Here is a 19,107-nt window from a genome sequence, read left to right as displayed (position 1 = left end):
CATCTACATCTGTAGACCTGCTTCATGTATGGTAAAACTATTCAATATCAGCCATAATCCATTTATGATATTGAAACAAATGGTCGATGGCCCATCCCTGTGCAAGATGGCATGTGGCAGGAATAGCACATGTGCTAAGATATGTGGAGGTGACGGTGGTACATGTGAGCCACAGCACAAGTCACAGGACTCAACATGGGATACGGTCGCTAGTTTGACAATATGAAGGTTGACATGGCTAAGGTCGACAGGGTCAGAAGGTCAACACAAGCATTAGGTTGACAATAGGAAGGTTTACAGTTAAAAGGTCAACATGAGTTTTTCACATTTGTTTCCAAAACTGGTGGGATTTCATACCCTACCATAGGGTATGGGGGATATATAAAATATAATAGCGTGCCGAATGCATGCGAGGGAACGCAGTACACTGATACAGTGTCAATGTCGACTTATGTCAAAATTTGGGACAAAAATATGTGAAAAAATCACGTCAATTTTTTTATGTAGAATACAGTAACATCTCTTGTGAATGCTTGTGTCGACCTTCCAATTCTGTGACCTTAGCCATGTCAACTTAAGCCCTGTTGACCTTTAGTTGTCAACCTGCAAAATGCAGACCCTAGGACCCATAACCCTTCACCATCAGGTCCTGCTAGTATGATGTATGTAACCAATACTCCTGCACGGCGCACGCTGTACTCAGTGTTCCAATAGCTAGGACCCGACCCCTCTAATCAGCGCTCATGCAATCAGCATCCATGTAGTCAGTACTCCAAACCCTCCTATCAAGAGGGACGGGAGGGGTGATGTTGGAGGGTCTGGTACCCTTGCACGCAACCGGCACTGCTGTAGTGATAGTGAGTATATGGTCAGGGAGCCGTGCTAATGCAGTGAGCTAGAAAGAGGCGGCGGCAGCGGCAGCGGCGGCAACCGGTCCGGCCCGACCTCCATGTGCACGTGCGTGTGACAGCCGGAACTGGAGGAGGCGGCGCCCAACACTGAGCAGTGAGCAGCACCGCCCGGGGGACGCAGTAGCGGCGGCAGGATAAACACAGTCCTTCCCTAGCTGCTCCCAGCTGCAGACGCCGCCGGTGAGTGAGCTGACTGCGGCTGGCTGTAGGTAGGACAAGCTGCGGAATAGCTGTCATTGGCAGCGCCCGTCACTGCGACCTGTAGCTGCCATGAGTGGCACACCCCGGGGCGCACCCGTGTGTCTTCCGTCATGTGCAGGAGCAGGCCTCCGTAAGCTCCTTATGCTGGAGAATGTTTGTGGTAACATAACAATGGCTGTAGTGTGAGCTGCGTGCATACCCATTAGGTGCTGCAGGGGAGCGGACAGACACTAAGTAAAAACCGAACCGGACTACACTCCGGAACGGGAGTGTCCCGTCTGGGTGGTGTCTTGTCAGGGGGGATGCCTGTTATAGCTTTCATCAGGGGCGATGCCTTCCCGTGTGGTCTAGACCGATCTGGTTTTGGCTACCTGCCCGGACCATACAGGGAGGCTTTATTTTCTCCCTCCTCCTCTCCCTGGTGACAGGTGTCACAGGCAGCCACCCACCCTGACAGGCATCCCCCAGACACTACAAGCTGTGGAATGACCGATATTGATGAATGAAGCAAGTTCGGTCCGGTGTTCTGGTTTTTACCCATACCCCTTGTGGGCTGTGTCCAAGGGCGTAGCTACCATAGGTGCAAGGGTTGCAGCTGCTATGGGGCCCATACTGTTTAATGTTTTACGCACATTTAACACTATCAGTTGCTAAATTGGGGGCTCTTAAAAACTCTTGCTATGGGGCCTATGAGTATCTAGTTACACCTCTGGCTGTGTATCCCTATGGGGACTGCTTGTTAGATATCCAGATTATGGGTCGACAGAAGTGACTTGTGGACATTGGTTTTCACTTTTTTTGGTGTCCCTTTCAACATCTGTGCACATGGACCCCCAATCTGACAACTCTTTGATCCACACCCATTAAACATAGGCTACTGATGCATGGTGCAGCTTCCCGTGGTGTTGCCAGGTTGATTAATAATTTAATACATGTGCAAAAGTCTAGTTGGCTTAGTTATTGTTTGCTTCTTTATGGCCCTTTCCCTTTTTTTTTTTTTATTTAAAAAAAAAAAGTTTTTAGTGTGTTTTTTAATATGTATTTTCCTGAAAATGTTGTTTGTTTTCCCCTATTACAAGATTTGCAAGGCATGAAAATAGGCTTTTATTTAAATTTATGTCCAAAAAATAGGTCTATTCACCATAACAACCTCCATGAGAGTAATAAGATTGTATATGTTTAGTAAATCACTACTCCCAGCATCATTAACGCACACCCCTCCCTCTTCTGTTCAGTACAGATGAGGGAGGACCTAGTTAATGAGGGCCATGCTGGCATTGGCAAGTGTGCATACAGGTCCCTGCTGCTGCCAACATCGATGGTGGTGGGGATTTCCTACTGTGTATGGGGCTAACTCTAAAGCCCTGTACACACAGGGGATTTCAGCATGAATCGCTGGGGATATGGTCAATGAGCAACCATAACTCCGTATGTATGGGTCGCTGGGAGTGTGCTCCCACAGGTGTGGTATATGGTCCCGACAGCCATTAGCTCGACGTCGGGATCCCAATTGGCCGGACTCAGACAGCGGGGCGAGTGCAACAAAGCCCCTTGCGGGCACGTTGGCTCGCTACCTATTGTATTCTCCCTCTATGGGGGTCGTGGACCCCCACGAGGGAGAATAGCCGAGGGAGAATAGCCGGTGGCCTTCAGGGTAATGTCTGTCAGCATCCCAACTGTTGGGAAACTGTCCGGCTCCCACGACCAGCCCTGAAGTGGTAGCAGCGTGTTCCCCCATCAGTGTCTCATTTTCATCAGTGACCATCGGTGGTCACTGATGAAAACAGGTCACTCAGCATTTTGGTCGCTGAGCGAGATATCGCTAAGCGACCATTCGCTCCATGTATAGATTTCTAGCTCTTTATTAGATTTTTCTCCTAAGGTTAGAGCCTTGCTATGTTAGCTGAGAAATGGAAGAAGGAATTCCTTCAGAGTACAACCCTTTTATGTCTGCACAAAGATCCGACTGCAATATTGCACGCTGGTGTATGGGCACATGTATATTGGAAGCTCTGAATACATTTTAAGGGACATATCCAGTCAGCCGCAGCTAATTACCATTTTGTGTGGGGAAGGGCTATTCATTTAAATAGCATTTGCCCCTGACTGGTTGTTAGTGCATTAAACCTTACTATAAACTGTGGAATCAGTGGGTTATCCCTGTGTAATTTTGCAAGTAAAAGTACCCCCCCCCCCCCCCCCCCCCCTGGTTTTAATCCCTGCTAATTGAATTGACTGGGTGCTGTAATATGCTCATAAAATGGAATCCACAGAAAGATAGATTAGACTGCAGACTAGTCATCAAGATATTATCTTGCTCTGTATATGGGTGTGAGTGCCATTGATGTCCATTACATGCATTCACACTTGAGGATTGGGTCTCCTTGTCCTGGAAAGTCATCATGACTGCTCTGGCAATGACGAGCATGATAAGCCAAAATGAATGATTGCTCTGTGACTCAGTACTCCATTCAATATCTCATGTTCCAGAGCCAAGCTTGCTGCTGCTGACCAGCAACTCCTGCCACAGTGTAGAGATGTCACTCTGCAATAACACTTCCTTGGACATAACACAAATAAATGCTTGGGTGACATGCTGCACTAATTCCTGAGATATGTACTCATGGGGGTGCATACAGTGTTTGCTGTCATTTAACAGAGCAGAAGAGGCAGATAGCCTGCTAAAGGTGGCAAGCAGGAACACTATTCATTTGTTGGTCTGTTTTTTGGTTTGTCCCATAAGTATACTTGGGGCTTATCTTTATCGTTGTTCTCATTACATTACATTGTTTATGATGAAGGTTTTTTATTTAAAAAACAAAAAAAACCCACTGATTTGAGTGTCCGTAGTAAATAATTTCTGATGTTTGTTACTGCTATACTTTCTTAAATATAGGTTATATACAGTAGGCATGTGTTGGTACTGAATATTATGCATTTTTATTCTCCAATATCCGAATGTTTGCTACCAGAAGTATTTTAGTTACAGGATTTTTCTGTCGTTTTGAATATTTGCATACCATAATGTGATCTAGGTGACGGGAACAAAGTCAAAACACAAAATAGATTTGTTTATTATATAAATCCCCTTACCATTGTTTATTATACGCATAGCCTGAAGGTAATTTTATTCAATATGTTGTGAAAAAAGGTTACATGTACATTCGAAAGAAAGGTGTCACTGTTTCAGTCACACAATTGCAAATGGGAGTCTCTGCCTGTAGTGGGGTTCCAAAATGCCTGCACACTAATAAATTATTATAATTGAGGTTCTTGGTATATTTATTGGCCAAGCAACACTATCCCACCAACCAGCAGTGTCATACAATAGCATAGGAATTACGCTTGAGATTGTTTACACTGCCTGAACATGATTGGCTGGGGATCCCCTGTCCACTAACACAATATTGTTTTCAGTCCTGTAGTTTTGTCCATCAATCATTGGCCACCTAGCGATTAAACAGTATTTCATTGTGTGAATTCTCTTGTGGCATATTGTACTATACATGAAATGCTGGGACTGGGAGGCTTGAATGCTGCACTATGAGCAAAGCTGTAAGAGGATGTCTCAATAAGGGGTATTCAATGCCGCAGCGAGGGGGTTAAACAGCGAGGATTGCTGAAAATCAGCGATCCTCGCTGTTTAACCCCCGCGCCGGCCGCTCGCTCTATTCAACGTTCTGGGGAAATCCTCGCCGTCACAGGACGGCGAGAATTCCCCAAAACAGCGAGACCCGCGGCTGCTGCAGAAAACTCAGTTTTTAGCCGCGAGTCTCGCTGCTTCTGGAGCCGCATCCGCCAATTCCCCCTCGCTCAAAAAATGGAGCGAGGGGGAATTGGCGGATGCGGAGGCTGCGTTGAATGCTGTCAGGGTGAGTGGTGACAGCGAGCAGGAAGCCCTGCTCGCGGTCACCACTCGCAAACAGCATTGAATACCTGCCAATGTCTCTGTACAGGTGCAACAAATTCTATTTTCTTTCTCATTGTCTTGGTTGGTTTTATCCTACTTCTGCCTCCCTGTGTATTTTTGTCTGTTTCCTGTGTGCTTTCCTTTATGTTGCTTAATGTACACTCCTTCCTGTTTTGTGTGATCTTACAGGAGGATTTGGTATGGCGGCCCAACAGTCAGAATTCCAACTCTCAGTATATGGTCTTTGGAATCCCGACTGCCGGTACTCTAACAGGGGGGTGAGCATATCGAATCTCAATCTCACTGCGTCTGCCACAGGTTCTATTCTCCCTATATGGGGTTCCCCACAAGGGAGAATAGCCCTTAACAGTCGGGATTCCAATGTCTGTATACTGACTGTCAGAATCCCGACTGTTGGGAGGTCATCCGGAAGCCATTACAGGATTGGACAACCTGTGGCCCTACACCTCCCTCCATTCCCTGCCACACTTCTTTTGATAGGTTCCATGGTTCCCCCAGCTCACTGAATGGTATTAGTAACCAGTCTAGAAAAATACATGATAACGGAATTCAGAGATATTGGTTACAGACTGGTTCTAAACTGGTTACTTATACCATTCAGTGAGCTGGGGGAAACCATGGATTCTTACTTACTCGGTATTACCCCTCCTTTCCATGCACCTGAATGGTATTACTAAGCTAATTGAGCACTTGCCACTATCTATGTCTTTTGATAGGTTGCCTAGACTTTGTATATTATAAGAGATGGAGAAAGGAATTATCCTGATGACTATTAAGAATGTACTTGTGCCCATATTAATACTTCATTTGTATACTGCACATTCTCCAGCATAACTCAAGGTGCTTTACAGACATCAGAACAATGCACATAATACCAAAGATTTCATTAAAACAGCTATAGACCTGCCACAAAAGGCAGACAGGAAAAAAAAAACATAGGCAAGTATTCAATGCTCCTGATTCATCGTTTTTCTTTTTTTGGTGAATCTGGCTGTTTTCACTCCTTGGAGTGAATCCTTTTCACTGAAAATCTGATTCATTCTATTCAATGTTCACAGTTCGCGGAAAGCGAATAGTGAATGCCGGACAGTTCTCCGTTTCATGCTCGCTGAAATTCGCTGGTGTATTTCAATGGGGTTTTCACTGGGATTCGCCGAGACAGTATTCAATGCTAGGATGGAGAACTGCTTTCTCCCTGATTTTTGCCATGATTCACCGTTTTGCTTTCCACATCTTTTTTAGGTGAACTGGAAAGTGATCTTTTAAAATAAAGGTTTTTGTTTTTTTTGTGTAAAAAATCAGATCACAGGTATCCGCGTCCCCTCGCGGGGCTCGCTGCGCCACGCTTCGGGCTCGCTGCGCTCGCCACACTATATAAAATCAACTTCACGCCGACGTGGATAGTGGGGGTATGAAAAGGTCGGAGGACGCGTACCGCCGCCCCTCGCGGGCTCGCTGCGCTCGCCACGCTTCAGGTTGGCGTTGATAGTGGGGTGGCGTTAACAATGGGGGGCATTTAGCCATCAGGGTGGGTATACAATTAAAAATGGGGTCTGGGGGGTCATTTCACATATGAAACAGGCATCTGGGTGCCTTCACATATTAAAATCGCGGCAAAAAGCGTCAAATCACATCGCATGCAATCTGATTGTATGCGATGCGATTTGACACGATTTTTAGGTGCGATGAAGAAAATCGGGTGCCCAGATAAGTCACAAGTACCATTTGCTCTGTAGTCAACGCGTTTTGCCTGCCTAAACCAATCTTTAACATGCCTGACTGATTATATCTTTGGTTGGCAGCATATGTGCTGCCTAACATTTCCCTTTGCAGGGAAGGAAAACATAGTGTATCCCAGTCAATTTGGGTGTCAACTTGCCCCTGTGCACCACATTATTGGTCACCGCCCATCACATTACTGTACCCTACATGTAGCAATCCTTCCAGACTACCCAGCAGCCCCAACTGCCTTCTCCTTTCGCCACCACAATTTACTGACAATTGCCACCTGTCCCCCTGACAGTTCTAATATAAAAAAATAAATAAAAAAAGTTGCCATGATAAACACATTTAAAGAAAAATAAGCATCTGCCCAAGGGCTCAACCAAGCAGCATGCTGTATCACCCCTAGGCACATGCCTCAAATGCGTAGTTGGAAATCCACCACGGTGTGTGGCCATGATGTTGATTTGCACACACAGCAGACCAATCACAAGGACAATAACCTGGGTCTGATGTACAACTTCAGCCGGAATACGGTCACTAAGTCTACAAGCATTAGGTCAACATGACTGAAGGACGACATAAGCATTAGGTCAACAGTCAAATGGGCGACATGGGGTTTTTCACTTTTTTTTTTTGAATTGACAGGTGGTATTTCATGCCCTACCATCCACTAGGGCCATGATGGCGAACCTTGAAACTCCAGCTGTTGTGAACTACACATCTTAGCATGCTCAGCATCAGTTTTAGCATGGCCAAATAACAAAACTGAAGCAGAACATGCTGGGATGTGTAGTTCAACAATAGCTGGAGTGTCAAGGTTAGCCATCAAGGCACTAGGGCATGGTGGGAGAATAAAATAGTGTGCCCAAATCATGGCGAACGCAGCGAGCCAATGCGATGGGACGCGATGTATGTCGACATTTGGGTAAAAAAAAAGTGAAAACCCCCATGTAGACCTAATGCTTGTGTTGACCTACAGTCACATCAACCTTCATACATGTCAACCTAGTGGTGTCGACCTAATGCTTGTCACCCTAGTTGTCTATCCAATGATCCATACACCTCCAGCCTGCAATAATCTGTCTACTTCCTTATGGGTCTTCAGTTAAAAGAGCTGAGAAAAAGATAACAAAAATCTTCTCCAATGTGTTTATCACACCGAATACAATATGAAGTAGACTGTTTAGTTGTGGAAGCATTTGGCCATTTACTGTATTTGTAATACGGAATCTGCTAAATGTGCCAGTAGCAGCATATTAGTATGGCAGAAAGCAGTTGGCAGCAGGCATAGCTAGTAGTGTGCAATTGAATGCTACATAGATTGCAGCATGTAAAAGCAGTATGTACAGTAAATGACCAATTATGGACTGGACTTTATTGTGTTCATGGACTGAACTAACCCTACTCTATAGAGGGTTCTATATGTTTTATGTGTGTTTGTCCAGTATACCGGTATTTGGCCACCCTCCCCTTATTTTAATGTTGTTGCATACTCTTTTACCCTAGTAATTGTTTTTTCCCTTGATAAAAGTTTAAAGTGCATTATTTCCACTGATATTGACTGGTGAGGGGATGCGCACCCTTTGTCCAACTTTAATTTCTAAAACCTTTTTCTCTACCGTCCAATGGGATACTGGGCTTCACTACTATGGGGATTGAGACCTCCGCAGGAGAGACAGGCACATAAAAGAACTTTCAGTGTGGGTGCACTGGCTCCTCCCCTCAATCTCCCTCCACTAGTCAGTTTTGAAAAATGTGCCTCAGGAGAGGCAGTGCTTCTGGATGCTCCAGAGTTTTTTCCACATTTATTTTCAAGTTTGTTATTTTGGGGCGCTGTGGTGACCACACAGCTGTCCTGCTTCGTGGGTGTCAGGGGAAGGGTCAGTCCCCGACCTCTTCAGGTGCAGAGCTGACCCTGCTACAGGACAATCCAGTCCTGCGTGGGACTTGTCACCGCACAGCATTGCGCTGTAGCGAGCAAGTCCCCTAGCCGCCGCACACCCCTGACAAGGTCTGAAGACATCGGTGGTGAGTACAGGCTGGGGGTCCCACAAGGGGTCCCCGCAGCCATTTCTGGTGCGGCAAGACGACGGCTAGTAATGGCGGCTCTCCAGCAGGGACCGCGTGAACACCGCGTCTGATAACTGGCATAGGGGTGCTACCGCTGGACCACCAGGGACACCCCTCAGGGTATAATGTATGATATATATATTTACACCTTTAATAATGTCAGTATAATTATATGTAAGCGCCAGCTCCGTGTAAGGGGGCGGGGCTTCACTCAGAGCGGGACCAAGCTCTGCTGGGCGCGCGCTGTCACTTCCTGCTTCTTCACACGCTGCCAGACTCCATTACAGGGCTCCTCACTGGCGTGGTGGATCCGGGTACTTGCAGCACGGCAGAGACAGCAGGTTTTTTATAGCGATTTAGCGCTGCTGCGCTATCTAGCTTAGTCAGACACTGTGTTGTTTATATCACTGTGTTTAGCGTTACCAGCTCACCCAGATCTGTGAGTTCAGGTTAAGGGTGCACTTGGCTCCCCAATTGCTCTGTTTTTTCCCCACTGTCTAGTTACAGACACAGCATAAAGCAAAGCACATAGTCTGTTTTCACTCAGAGGAAACACATCCAGCAGTGTGTGCACGTGTGTGACTGCGTGGGGGTTGTGTTTGTTACTACAGACATTGTAGTATTATCTCATCATGGTGAAAAAGTTCACTTGTATGGTGTGTAGCACCAAGTTTGTGCCCAAGTCACAGTCCCAGGTTACTTGTGAGGCTTGTATGTCACCACAGCCCAGTAGTGCTGACACCCAGATCAGTGGGGTTCCCCCACAGCTTGCGGGGCAGTCGCAGGCAGACGAGCAGGAGCCTGCGTGGGCCTCCAACATAAAGACCTTGTTGGATTCTGTGGCTTCACAGCTTTCCACTAACACTCAGCAAACGCAGAGGGTTCAGAGGGTATTGTCCATGTTAGCTGCCAGGGTGGATATTCTTCATACCCAAAATGTACCTCCTCCGCCCGCACAGCCTCAAAAGAGGCAGGCTACTGCTATGGATCCTGACACAGATGAGGACGATGAGGACATATTGGAGGAGAGTGAGGAGCAGGGTCTACAGGAACCAGCTCCTGAGACGGCAGTGCATGGTCCCGAGCCCCTTATCAGGGCCATTAGGGATGTTTTAGATCTCCCAGTAGAGGCACCCACAGAAGGAGATCCTTTCTTCATGACTCAGAAGAAACAGCCAGTGTACTTCCCTGAGCAGGCAGAGTTAGAAACTGCTTTCAGGGCTGCATGGCAAAACCCTGATAAGAGGTTTACTCTTTCAAAAAGGTTCACAAATGCATATCCTTTTGAACCTTTGGGCAGAAAGAAATGGGAGGAGCCACCGGTAGTGGACTCCTCTGTTTCCCGCCTCTCTAAGAAGGTGTTGTTACCAGTCCCAGGGGTATCCACCCTTAAGGACGGGGCGGACAGAAGGCTGGAAGCTACCCTCAAGTCCATATATACGGCTAGTGGGGCATCCCAGCGTCCAGTTTTAGCCAGCTGCTGGATGGCCAAGGCTATTCATACCTGGTCAACCCACATTCAGGAAGGGTTGTTGGGTGACATGACTGTGGCCCAGATAGGGGACAGCCTGCGTCACATTCAGGACACCGCAAAAATCCTGTGCGAGGCACAAAAGGAATTGGGCGCAATAAACGCGCGCAATTCAGCCATGGCGGTTTCAGCCAGACGGGCCTTGTGGCTGCGGCAGTGGTCTGCAGATGTAGACTCAAAGAAGAGTGTGGAGGGTATTCCCTTTACAGGAGAATGGCTGTTTGGCAGTGAATTAGACGGTTGGATTTCCAAAGCCACTGCAGGAAAATCTACCTTCCTTCCATCAGCCCCCACGGTTGCAAAGCGTACCTTCACAGGTGCTTCCCAGCAGTCCTTTCGTGGGAACAGGTTTCGCCCCAAGGCTAGGGGCGCCTCCAATGCCAGCAGGGGCACGAGAGGCAAGTTTAGGAAGCCTAACACCTCCAACACCCAGGACCGTCCAAATGCCACGACTTCCTCTAAGCCTGCAGCATGACGGGGTTTTCCCGCCACGAGACTCTCTCGCGGTGGGAGCGCGATTGTTGCATTTCAGCCATGTGTGGGACGCCTCGGGTCTGGATTCCTGGGCCAGAGGTCTCATTTCTCTAGGTTACAGGCTGGAATTCGACAAACCCCCTCCCAGACGATACTTCAGGTCGGCACTTCCAGCATCCCAGGAAGATCAGGTGCTCCTTCAGGGGGCCATTACCAGGCTGCTTCAGTCTCAGGTAATTGTACCGGTGCCAGACACGGAGCAGGGCCAGGGATATTATTCCAACTTATTCCTGGTACCGAAGCCAGACGGCTCAGTAAGACCCATCCTGAATCTAAAGTCACTGAACCCCTTCCTGCGCGTGTTCAAGTTCAGGATGGAGTCCTTGCGCTCTGTGATCGCCAGCCTAGAAAGAGGGGAGTTCCTGGCCTCTATAGACGTCAAAGACGCCTACCTACACATTCCTATCTGGCCCCCACACCAAATCTATCTCAGGTTTGCCTTGGGAAACGACCATTACCAATTCCGGGCGTTACCTTTCGGCCTGTCGACAGCCCCGCGGGTTTTCACAAAGGTAATGGCGGAAATGATGTCACTACTCAGGCTCCGAAGGGTGAATGTAGTGCCATACCTGGACGACCTGCTAATAAAAGCAGGGTCGGCGGAGGCTTTAAGCAGTGCTCTCAATCTGTCCATACAGGTTCTAAGAGACCACGGCTGGATCCTAAACATGCCCAAATCATCGCTGGTTCCAACCCAGAGGATGGTTTTCTTGGGCATGATCCTGGATACATCAGAACAAAAAGTCTTTCTGCCGATGGAAAAGGTCACTGCAATACAACAGCTGGTCAGGGAGGTCCTACAGTCACCTCTGGTACAGATCCATCTTTGCCTCCGGCTTCTAGGCAAGATGGTGGCTTCATTCGAAGCAATACAATTTGGCCGCTTCCATTCCAGGACTTTTCAATTGGATATTCTGACAAAATGGTCCGGCTCCCCCCTGCAGATGCGCAGAAGGATTGGCCTTGCAACAAGAACCAGGATCTCGCTACAGTGGTGGCTAGATTCATCCAATTTGTTGGCAGGCAGACGGTTCCAGATCCAGGACTGGATTCTGGTAACCACGGACGCCAGCCTGAGGGGCTGGGGAGCTGTGACACAGGGAGTCCGCCTACAGGGTCGATGGTCTCCACTGGAGTCAGGCCTTCATATCAACAAGCTGGAGTTGAGGGCGGTCTACTATGCCCTGTTACAGGCAGCTCCATTGTTACAGGGAAAGGCGATCCAGGTCCAGTCGGACAATGCCACCACTGTGGCCTATATAAATCGGCAGGGTGGTACCAAGAGCATGCCTTGCATGAGAGAAGCGTCAAAGATTCTGTCCTGGGCGGAACAGAATGTCCAGGCCCTGTCTGCCATTTTTATCCCGGGGGTCGACAATTGGGAGGCGGACTTCCTGAGTCGTCACGATCTTCACCCGGGAGAGTGGGGCCTTCACACTCAAGTGTTCAATGCCATAGTGGATCTGTGGGGGCTCCCTCAGATCGACCTGATGGCTTCACGATTGAACCACAAGGTAGCAATGTACTGTGCACGGACCAGAGACCCAGGGGCGATAGCGGTGGACGCTCTCACCTGGACCTGGGATTTCCAATTGGTGTACCTCTTCCCACCTCTCCCATTGTTGGCTCGGGTGCTAAAGCGGCTCCGGCATCAGGGGACGGAGGCCATACTGGTGGCACCAGACTGGCCAAGAAGGGCCTGGTACGGGGACATTCAGGCCATGCTAGTGGAAGACCCGTGGCGTCTGCCCCTAAGAGAAGACCTGCTCCTCCAGGGCCCGTTCGTCTTCCAGGACTTACAGCGGCTACGTTTAACGGCCTGGAGGTTGAGCGGCAGATCTTAGTCCACAAGGGTCTCCATCCCTCTGTCGTCACTACAATGATAAAAGCCAGGAAGCCGGTGACGGCTGCTCATTATCATGTAATATGGCGCAGATATATTGCCTGGTGTGAGAAGAATGACTTGCCTCCGGCCAGTTTTCGATTAAACAGTCTGCTACGTTTCCTTCAGGCTGGCCTGGATAAGGGACTCAGATTGGGTTCCTTAAAGGTCCAAATCTCTGCACTATCTGTGTTTTTTCAGAAAAAGATTGCGGCCTTGCCGGAAGTGCAAACCTTCTTACAAGGGGTGCTGAGGATTCAGCCCCCCTTTGTGCCTCCCACTGCACCATGGGATTTGGAAGTAGTTCTTACTTTCTTAAAATCAGCCCGGTTTGTTCCACTGGAAGAGTCTGAGCTGCGACACCTCACTTGGAAGACTGTTGTTCTGCTGGCTCTAGCTTCGGCCAGGAGGGTGTCCGAGCTCGGGGCCTTATCTTGTCGGAGCCCTTACCTTGCACAATTCCTTCCAAAGGTGGTGTCAGGGTTCCACCTAAACCAACCTATTGTGGTTCCTTCTAGCGCGACACACCCAGATATACCTTGGATGTGGTCCTCACCCTTAAGGGGTATGTCAAGCGCACAGCTAGGATCCGTAAGACGGACAGCCTGTTTGTGCTTTATGATGCGCAGAAGAAGGGTTTACCTGCTTCAACGCGTACCATTGCCAGGTGGATAAGATGTACTATCCAGCAGGCTTATGCATCAGCTGGTTTGTCGCTTCCTTTTTCAGTAAAGGCTCACTCAACCAGGTCTGTAGGTACCTCTTGGGCGGCTGCTCGAGGGGTGTCGGCAATGCAGCTATGCAGGGCCGCTACTTGGTCAGGGCAACACACATTTGTGAAGTTCTACAAGTTTGACACCCTGGCCAGGGAGGATTCCCAGTTCGGGAATGCGGTTCTACAGCAGAATCCGCACGTTCCCACCCGTTCTGGTAGCTTTGGGACCTCCCCATAGTAGTGAAGCCCAGTATCCCATTGGACGGTAGAGAAAATAGGATTTTGGGTACCTACCGGTAAATCCTTTTCTCGTAGTCCATATGGGATACTGGGAGCCCGCCTCAGTGCGGCTTTTTCTGCTGTCAGACCTACTTTATTGTTAGGCTTATTGCCTTGTTTTCTATAGGATAAATATGACTATAGATTTGTTCTAGTTACAGGTGTCCTCTTAAGTTGTTAGGATTCACCTCTTTTATATGTTTTTTGTTCGTTTGGGTGTGCTGGATGAATCTCACCACAATACATTATCACATACTCCTCACATGCTCTCCTTCGGCACAGTTTTTGCATTAACTGACTAGTGGAGGGAGATTGAGGGGAGGAGCCAGTGCACCCACACTGAAAGTTCTTTTATGTGCCTGTCTCTCCTGCGGAGGTCTCAATCCCCATAGTAGTGAAGCCCAGTATCCCATATGGACTACGAGAAAAGGATTTACCGGTAGGTACCCAAAATCCTATTTTCATGTCTCACCGCCTGATCATCATTGATTGAAAGGCGCCATACACATATGCAATAATTAAACTGATTTAATACTCTTGGACTAATTATTTTTTTTAGTTTTTTTTGGTAACAGCACTGTGTCCTGGCCTCTTATCTGTATTTATATCTTTATAACTCTTTATTAAGACGTGTCCACATACATCTAGCCTCCTTGTGCATTAAACCACCATGATGTAACTGGAGCTCAAGCACCTTTTTGTGCGACTCTCTTCCCTTTGAACATGTATTTATTTTTATGCAGAGTAGGATGCACAAGCAACTTTTGCTAATATGAATGATTTGTGGTATGCCTATATTCTTTGTGTGGCTGCGACTGTACCTACACACGCAGATGTCATCTGTTATTTGCAGCACAATTTTGTTCTTCTGACAGCTACAGTTTATTCTTGGAAAACTATTTTGGTACTTATGTATTATCTGGGCTCCCATGTTAAATGCACCTCATTTTTTCATACCCCTATTATCCAACTACGCACGGAGTTGATTTTATATAGTGTGGCGAGCGCAGCGAGCCACCGTGCCTGAAGCGTGGCGAGCGGACGCGTCTCATAAGAAAAACGGGAGCCCAGATATTACATAAGTACCACTATTTTTTTTTTATTGTATCCTTTAAGTGTCACAGAGTGCAGACTACTTATTTTACTATAGACAATGTTAAAAAATGTTTTTACCTTTACAGGCTTTACCATGATGTCCCCAGGATCATACAACATTAAAGCAACCTGTAAAACTTTTGGATTCATTTTAGTATTCATCACAGGTGCCTGGGGTAAGTCCATTGTTTTCTGTTTTGCTGCTGATAAGAAACTAGTTTGTTTTACATTTTTAAAATACTGACATCGCAGTTATCTTGATCATTTACATAACTTTCTAAGATCTTTCTGAATTTCTCTTTTTGGTGTGTTTTTGATGAAACATAGTTTCTGGGCACAGTGTCTGCATATAATCTGCAAAGGGAGTAAAGGTGCGTACACAGATTTTTCTGTCTGATCTATCTGGTGGGAACAAAAACCTGGAAATGTATGGGAGCATATGACAATCAAAAATTTCCACCCAAATGCAGGAAAAGAGAAAAACTATATGCTTTGATGAATTTGTTATATCAGAATGATTTTATAAATTTTTCTGACTGATCACTGTCTGTTGTCAAGTGTTTAGGAACAATTTTTTGATTGTCATTTGCTCCCATACATTTCCAGGTTTTTGTTCCCACCAGATAGATCAGACAGAAAAATCGGTACTTGTTTCCTAGATAAATAATTGTATAAGCACCGTAATAGGTGCTTACAATGTTAAAAGCACCCCCACGCCACTCGTACTATCAACGCCGACCCGAAGAGTGGCGGCAGAACTCGTCCTCCGACCTTTTCATACCCCCACTATCCACGTCGGCGTGGAGTTGACTTTATATAGTGTGGCGAGCCACCGAGCCCGAAGCGTGGCAAGCGCACGCGGAATACATGTGAAGTAATGCGCGTCCCCTCGCTGCGCTCGCCACTGTATATAATTTAAACTCCACTCCGACGTGGATAGTGGGGGTATGAAAAGGTCGGAGGACGCGTACCGCCGCCGCTCGCCACGCTTCGGGTTAACGTCGATACTGGGGGTGGAGTGAGGGGTGCATTTAACATTGTAAGCACCCATTAGGGTGCTTATACAATTAAAAATCGTATTGGGGCTTATACAATTTAAAATTGCATGCCATACGCCCGCATGCGTTGCGATGAGATGCCATACAACTTAATATCGTGGGCGCCGTGCTAGGAAACAAGAACCGAAAAATCTGTACGTGTGTACGCACCTTTAGTCATGGAGATTGACAACAAAATTACCAAGGATATTCTGACTATTATTTACTAGACATGTTTTCGATATGTTCTTAATATCATTCTTACATCTTATGAACTTCCATACCAAAAGCATTTTGCTACCAATAATGGTTGATTCTGAATAACTGTTCACAATTAAATGTTTAATTAACTTTCATTTGAAAAGTCAGCCCAAATGATATTTTAACACCGGTGGCTCCTCAGCTCATTTCAGTGAGACAGATGCAGTCCGTAAGACTGCACCGGCTCACTGTGGGGTAAAAGTATGAAGCCGTGATAAGGGAGAAGTGCTAAAATTCCTGGTACTTTATCACCGGCCAATCAGCTCCTGACTGTTAAGTTACAGGCTGGATTTAAAAAGTGACATTTAGGAGCTGATTGGCCGGTGATAAAGGGGGTTATTCTGGTTCACTCTTTCTGACAAATTCCTTCTTAGATGGACAAAACCATGTGCACTGCAGGTGGGGCAGATATTACTTGTGCAGAGAGAATTAGATTTGGGTGGGGTTTTACTTTAAAGTGAGATCTATATTGCAGTGTAGAAATAATGCAGCCAGTATTTACCCTGCACGGAAACAAAATAACTCACCCACATCTAATTCTCTCTGAACATTTTACATCTGCCCCCCTGCAGTGCACATGGTTTTGTCCATCTAAGAAGGAATTTGTCAGAAAGAGTGAACCAAAATAACCCCAAAGTACCAGACACTTCATCCCTTCTCCTCCCTTATCACTGCTTCAAACATGTACCTCTGAGTGACTGTAAGTGACTTTCTCTTTCAATGGTCCTGGTGACACAGCTTCACATTGGGATGTAGGAGGGTCCGCAGGAGCCAGGCACCTATCCTAAAGCTTTTGGAGGGTAGGCTCCTCCCCTACTGCATCCCAGATTCCTCAGTTCGTGTTAGGTGCCCACTGGAGTGGGTGCTATTCTAAAGGGCTGCCGGAGCAGCCGAAGGAGTAGAGCTAGTTAGGGTTTTTTTTATTTTATTAACTTTTACACTAGCTAGGTAGGCACAGTGTGAGGATTCTCATTAGTGAATCCTCACACTGCTAGCGCAGCAGGAGCTGACAGAAGCGAGTCCTGTCAGCTCACTGTGCACGAGGGAGTCGCTGTCTGGCCTCCCTGTGCAGCGCTTACAGCTTCTTTTAAGAAGCTGCCTGGGCTCCGGAGCGCTCTGAAACCGGCTTCACGCTAGGTGGGGATCATGGGGGACAGGCACTCCGTGATGGCGGCGGCCATTTTATGCGGAGCTTACACACTGAGCTCCTGATATGAGAGGACAGCAGTGTTGTTACAGGCATGTTCCGAGTGGTCCCCAGCTGAGGGGGAGATACTGGAACAAGGAGATCCTACAATGGGAGCGGCTGTCTGGGGGTAGTTGGCGCCAAAAGTCACAGACCCCGCAGCAGCAGGGACTTGGTCCCTTCCCTCACTCTGTTTTGGCGCCATTCAGAACGCTTGCAGCGGAGCTGAGCTGGCTTACAGATCCTGACAGAGTGATTGGATTTCCTGGGCATCGCTTTCCCCATTCTGAAGACTACAGAAAGCTAAGTGAACTGAGTATATTGGTTCTGTATATAATGTTTGTACATTTAATGCTGGGACTGTGTTAATTGAGAACATCAGGTCTGAGCAACAGCCTGTGGTCTTGGGGGAGGGAGCCTTAAATGCATTGAGCGCTTGCAGTGGTTGTACACTGAGATTTGTCCCTGTGGGGGGCTTATGTATTTATATGCGCTGCTGTGAAACCCATGGGGAGTGAACCCCAGAGGGTAGTACATCGGAACTTGCATGGGCCAAGCCCTAGGCAGGTCTAAAGAAATGCTTTGGTGCATTACTGGACAGGCAGAGTGATGGCTGGTAACTTCCCTAGACCATTGCCATTCTCTCAGCAGTCTTTTAGCTCTTTGCCTCGGACCCAGACAGATCCTGACTGATTACAGGTCATGCAGGATACTGCTATGGGAATCAGCAGGTTTAAATTACTTGTTGCACAAGTTTTATGGTTATTCTGTGGGGACCCCCAAAAAGGGTCTTATTCAGGGCCATTATTAGCTGCTGATGAGGTAGGAGAGTACACAGAACAAACCAGGGTGATATTTCTGAAGAGTCCTCAGCCTCAAGGGTAGAGGATTTTATTACTGCTGTTAAACAGGCATTAAATTTGTCTGTGAAGGATAAACTCCTGCAAAGGTTGTTTTTTTTAGGAGACAGCGTAAAGAATCTGATATCTCCCTGCAAAGGGGCCTGAAAAACCCCGATAAAAGGCTTCAGATACTTAAAAGATTTCTAAGCCTGTACCCCATGCCTGAGGCGCATGCTGACCTCTGGAAAAAAGTCCCAGTGGTAAATGCTTCTGTGGCACGTGTATCAAGACCTCAGGTGGAGCCACTGTGCTACCAGTACAAGGGGGAGCAGCGTTTAAGGACCCCGCAGACAAAAAGCTGGAGGGTAACCTCAAAGCATTATTTTAAGGGGTGGGATACACCCTACGCCCTCTGATGGTTTCAGCCTGGGTCTCTAAGGCCATGATCGTGTGGGCCAGAAATTTGTGCACTATTTTACACGCTGACCCTTGTGTGTTATTGCTTGCAGAGAAGCTTAAAAACGGCTGCAGAGCATGTATTGGAGTCTGAGAGGAAGCTCTCAAAATGGCTGCCAGAGTTTTCACAGTGTCTGTAAATGCCAGGAGAGTGCTCTGGCTTAAGGCTTGGGAGGCAGATAATGTGTCTAAGAAAGCCTTAGAGACAATAGCTTTTAAAGGAAAGCTGTTATTTGCTTCTGAACTGGAAGAGATTATTAAGCAGGCCACAGGTGGCAAAAGTACTTTCCTGCCAGTCCCTGCAGCCAAGCAGACATCAAGGTTTTCTGCTTTTAGGCCAGCCTTGCGGCCCTCCCTTAGAGGAGGTGCGTCTTTCCGAGGGCAGCCCTTCAGGGGAAAGGTCCTAAAGTCTAAATTTGGTTCCTTTCATAAGAAACCAAACACAAAGGAG

The 19,107-nt window shown here is 47.3% G+C and overlaps 1 protein-coding gene across 6 annotated transcripts in view; it reads left to right on the top strand.

The window, feature by feature from the left end:
- Positions 1-897: 897 nt before the first annotated feature.
- LOC146060047 (zona pellucida sperm-binding protein 3 receptor-like) overlaps positions 898-19,107 on the top strand; it is a 101,945-nt gene continuing 83,735 nt past the window's right edge. For 2 of the 6 annotated variants that reach the window (XM_083172841.1, XM_083172839.1), the window contains exons 1-2: positions 1,167-1,242; positions 14,961-15,050. In XM_083172841.1, the coding sequence (XP_083028967.1) occupies positions 1,182-1,242; positions 14,961-15,050 (151 nt within the window). In that variant the 5' untranslated portion in view covers positions 1,167-1,181. Of the gene's footprint in view, positions 1,121-1,166; positions 1,243-1,981; positions 2,025-5,280; positions 5,301-14,960; positions 15,051-19,107 lie in introns of those variants that run through there. The other 4 variants (XM_083172844.1, XM_083172843.1, XM_083172840.1 and 1 more) reach the window with 4 other exon arrangements.

Source organism: Crinia signifera, chromosome 2, assembly GCF_055691185.1.
Source record: "Crinia signifera chromosome 2, ASM5569118v1, whole genome shotgun sequence".
Lineage (NCBI taxonomy): Eukaryota > Metazoa > Chordata > Amphibia > Anura > Myobatrachidae > Crinia > Crinia signifera.
Note: the sequence above shows the minus strand (reverse complement) of the source record. Positions and strands in the feature narration are given on the sequence as shown.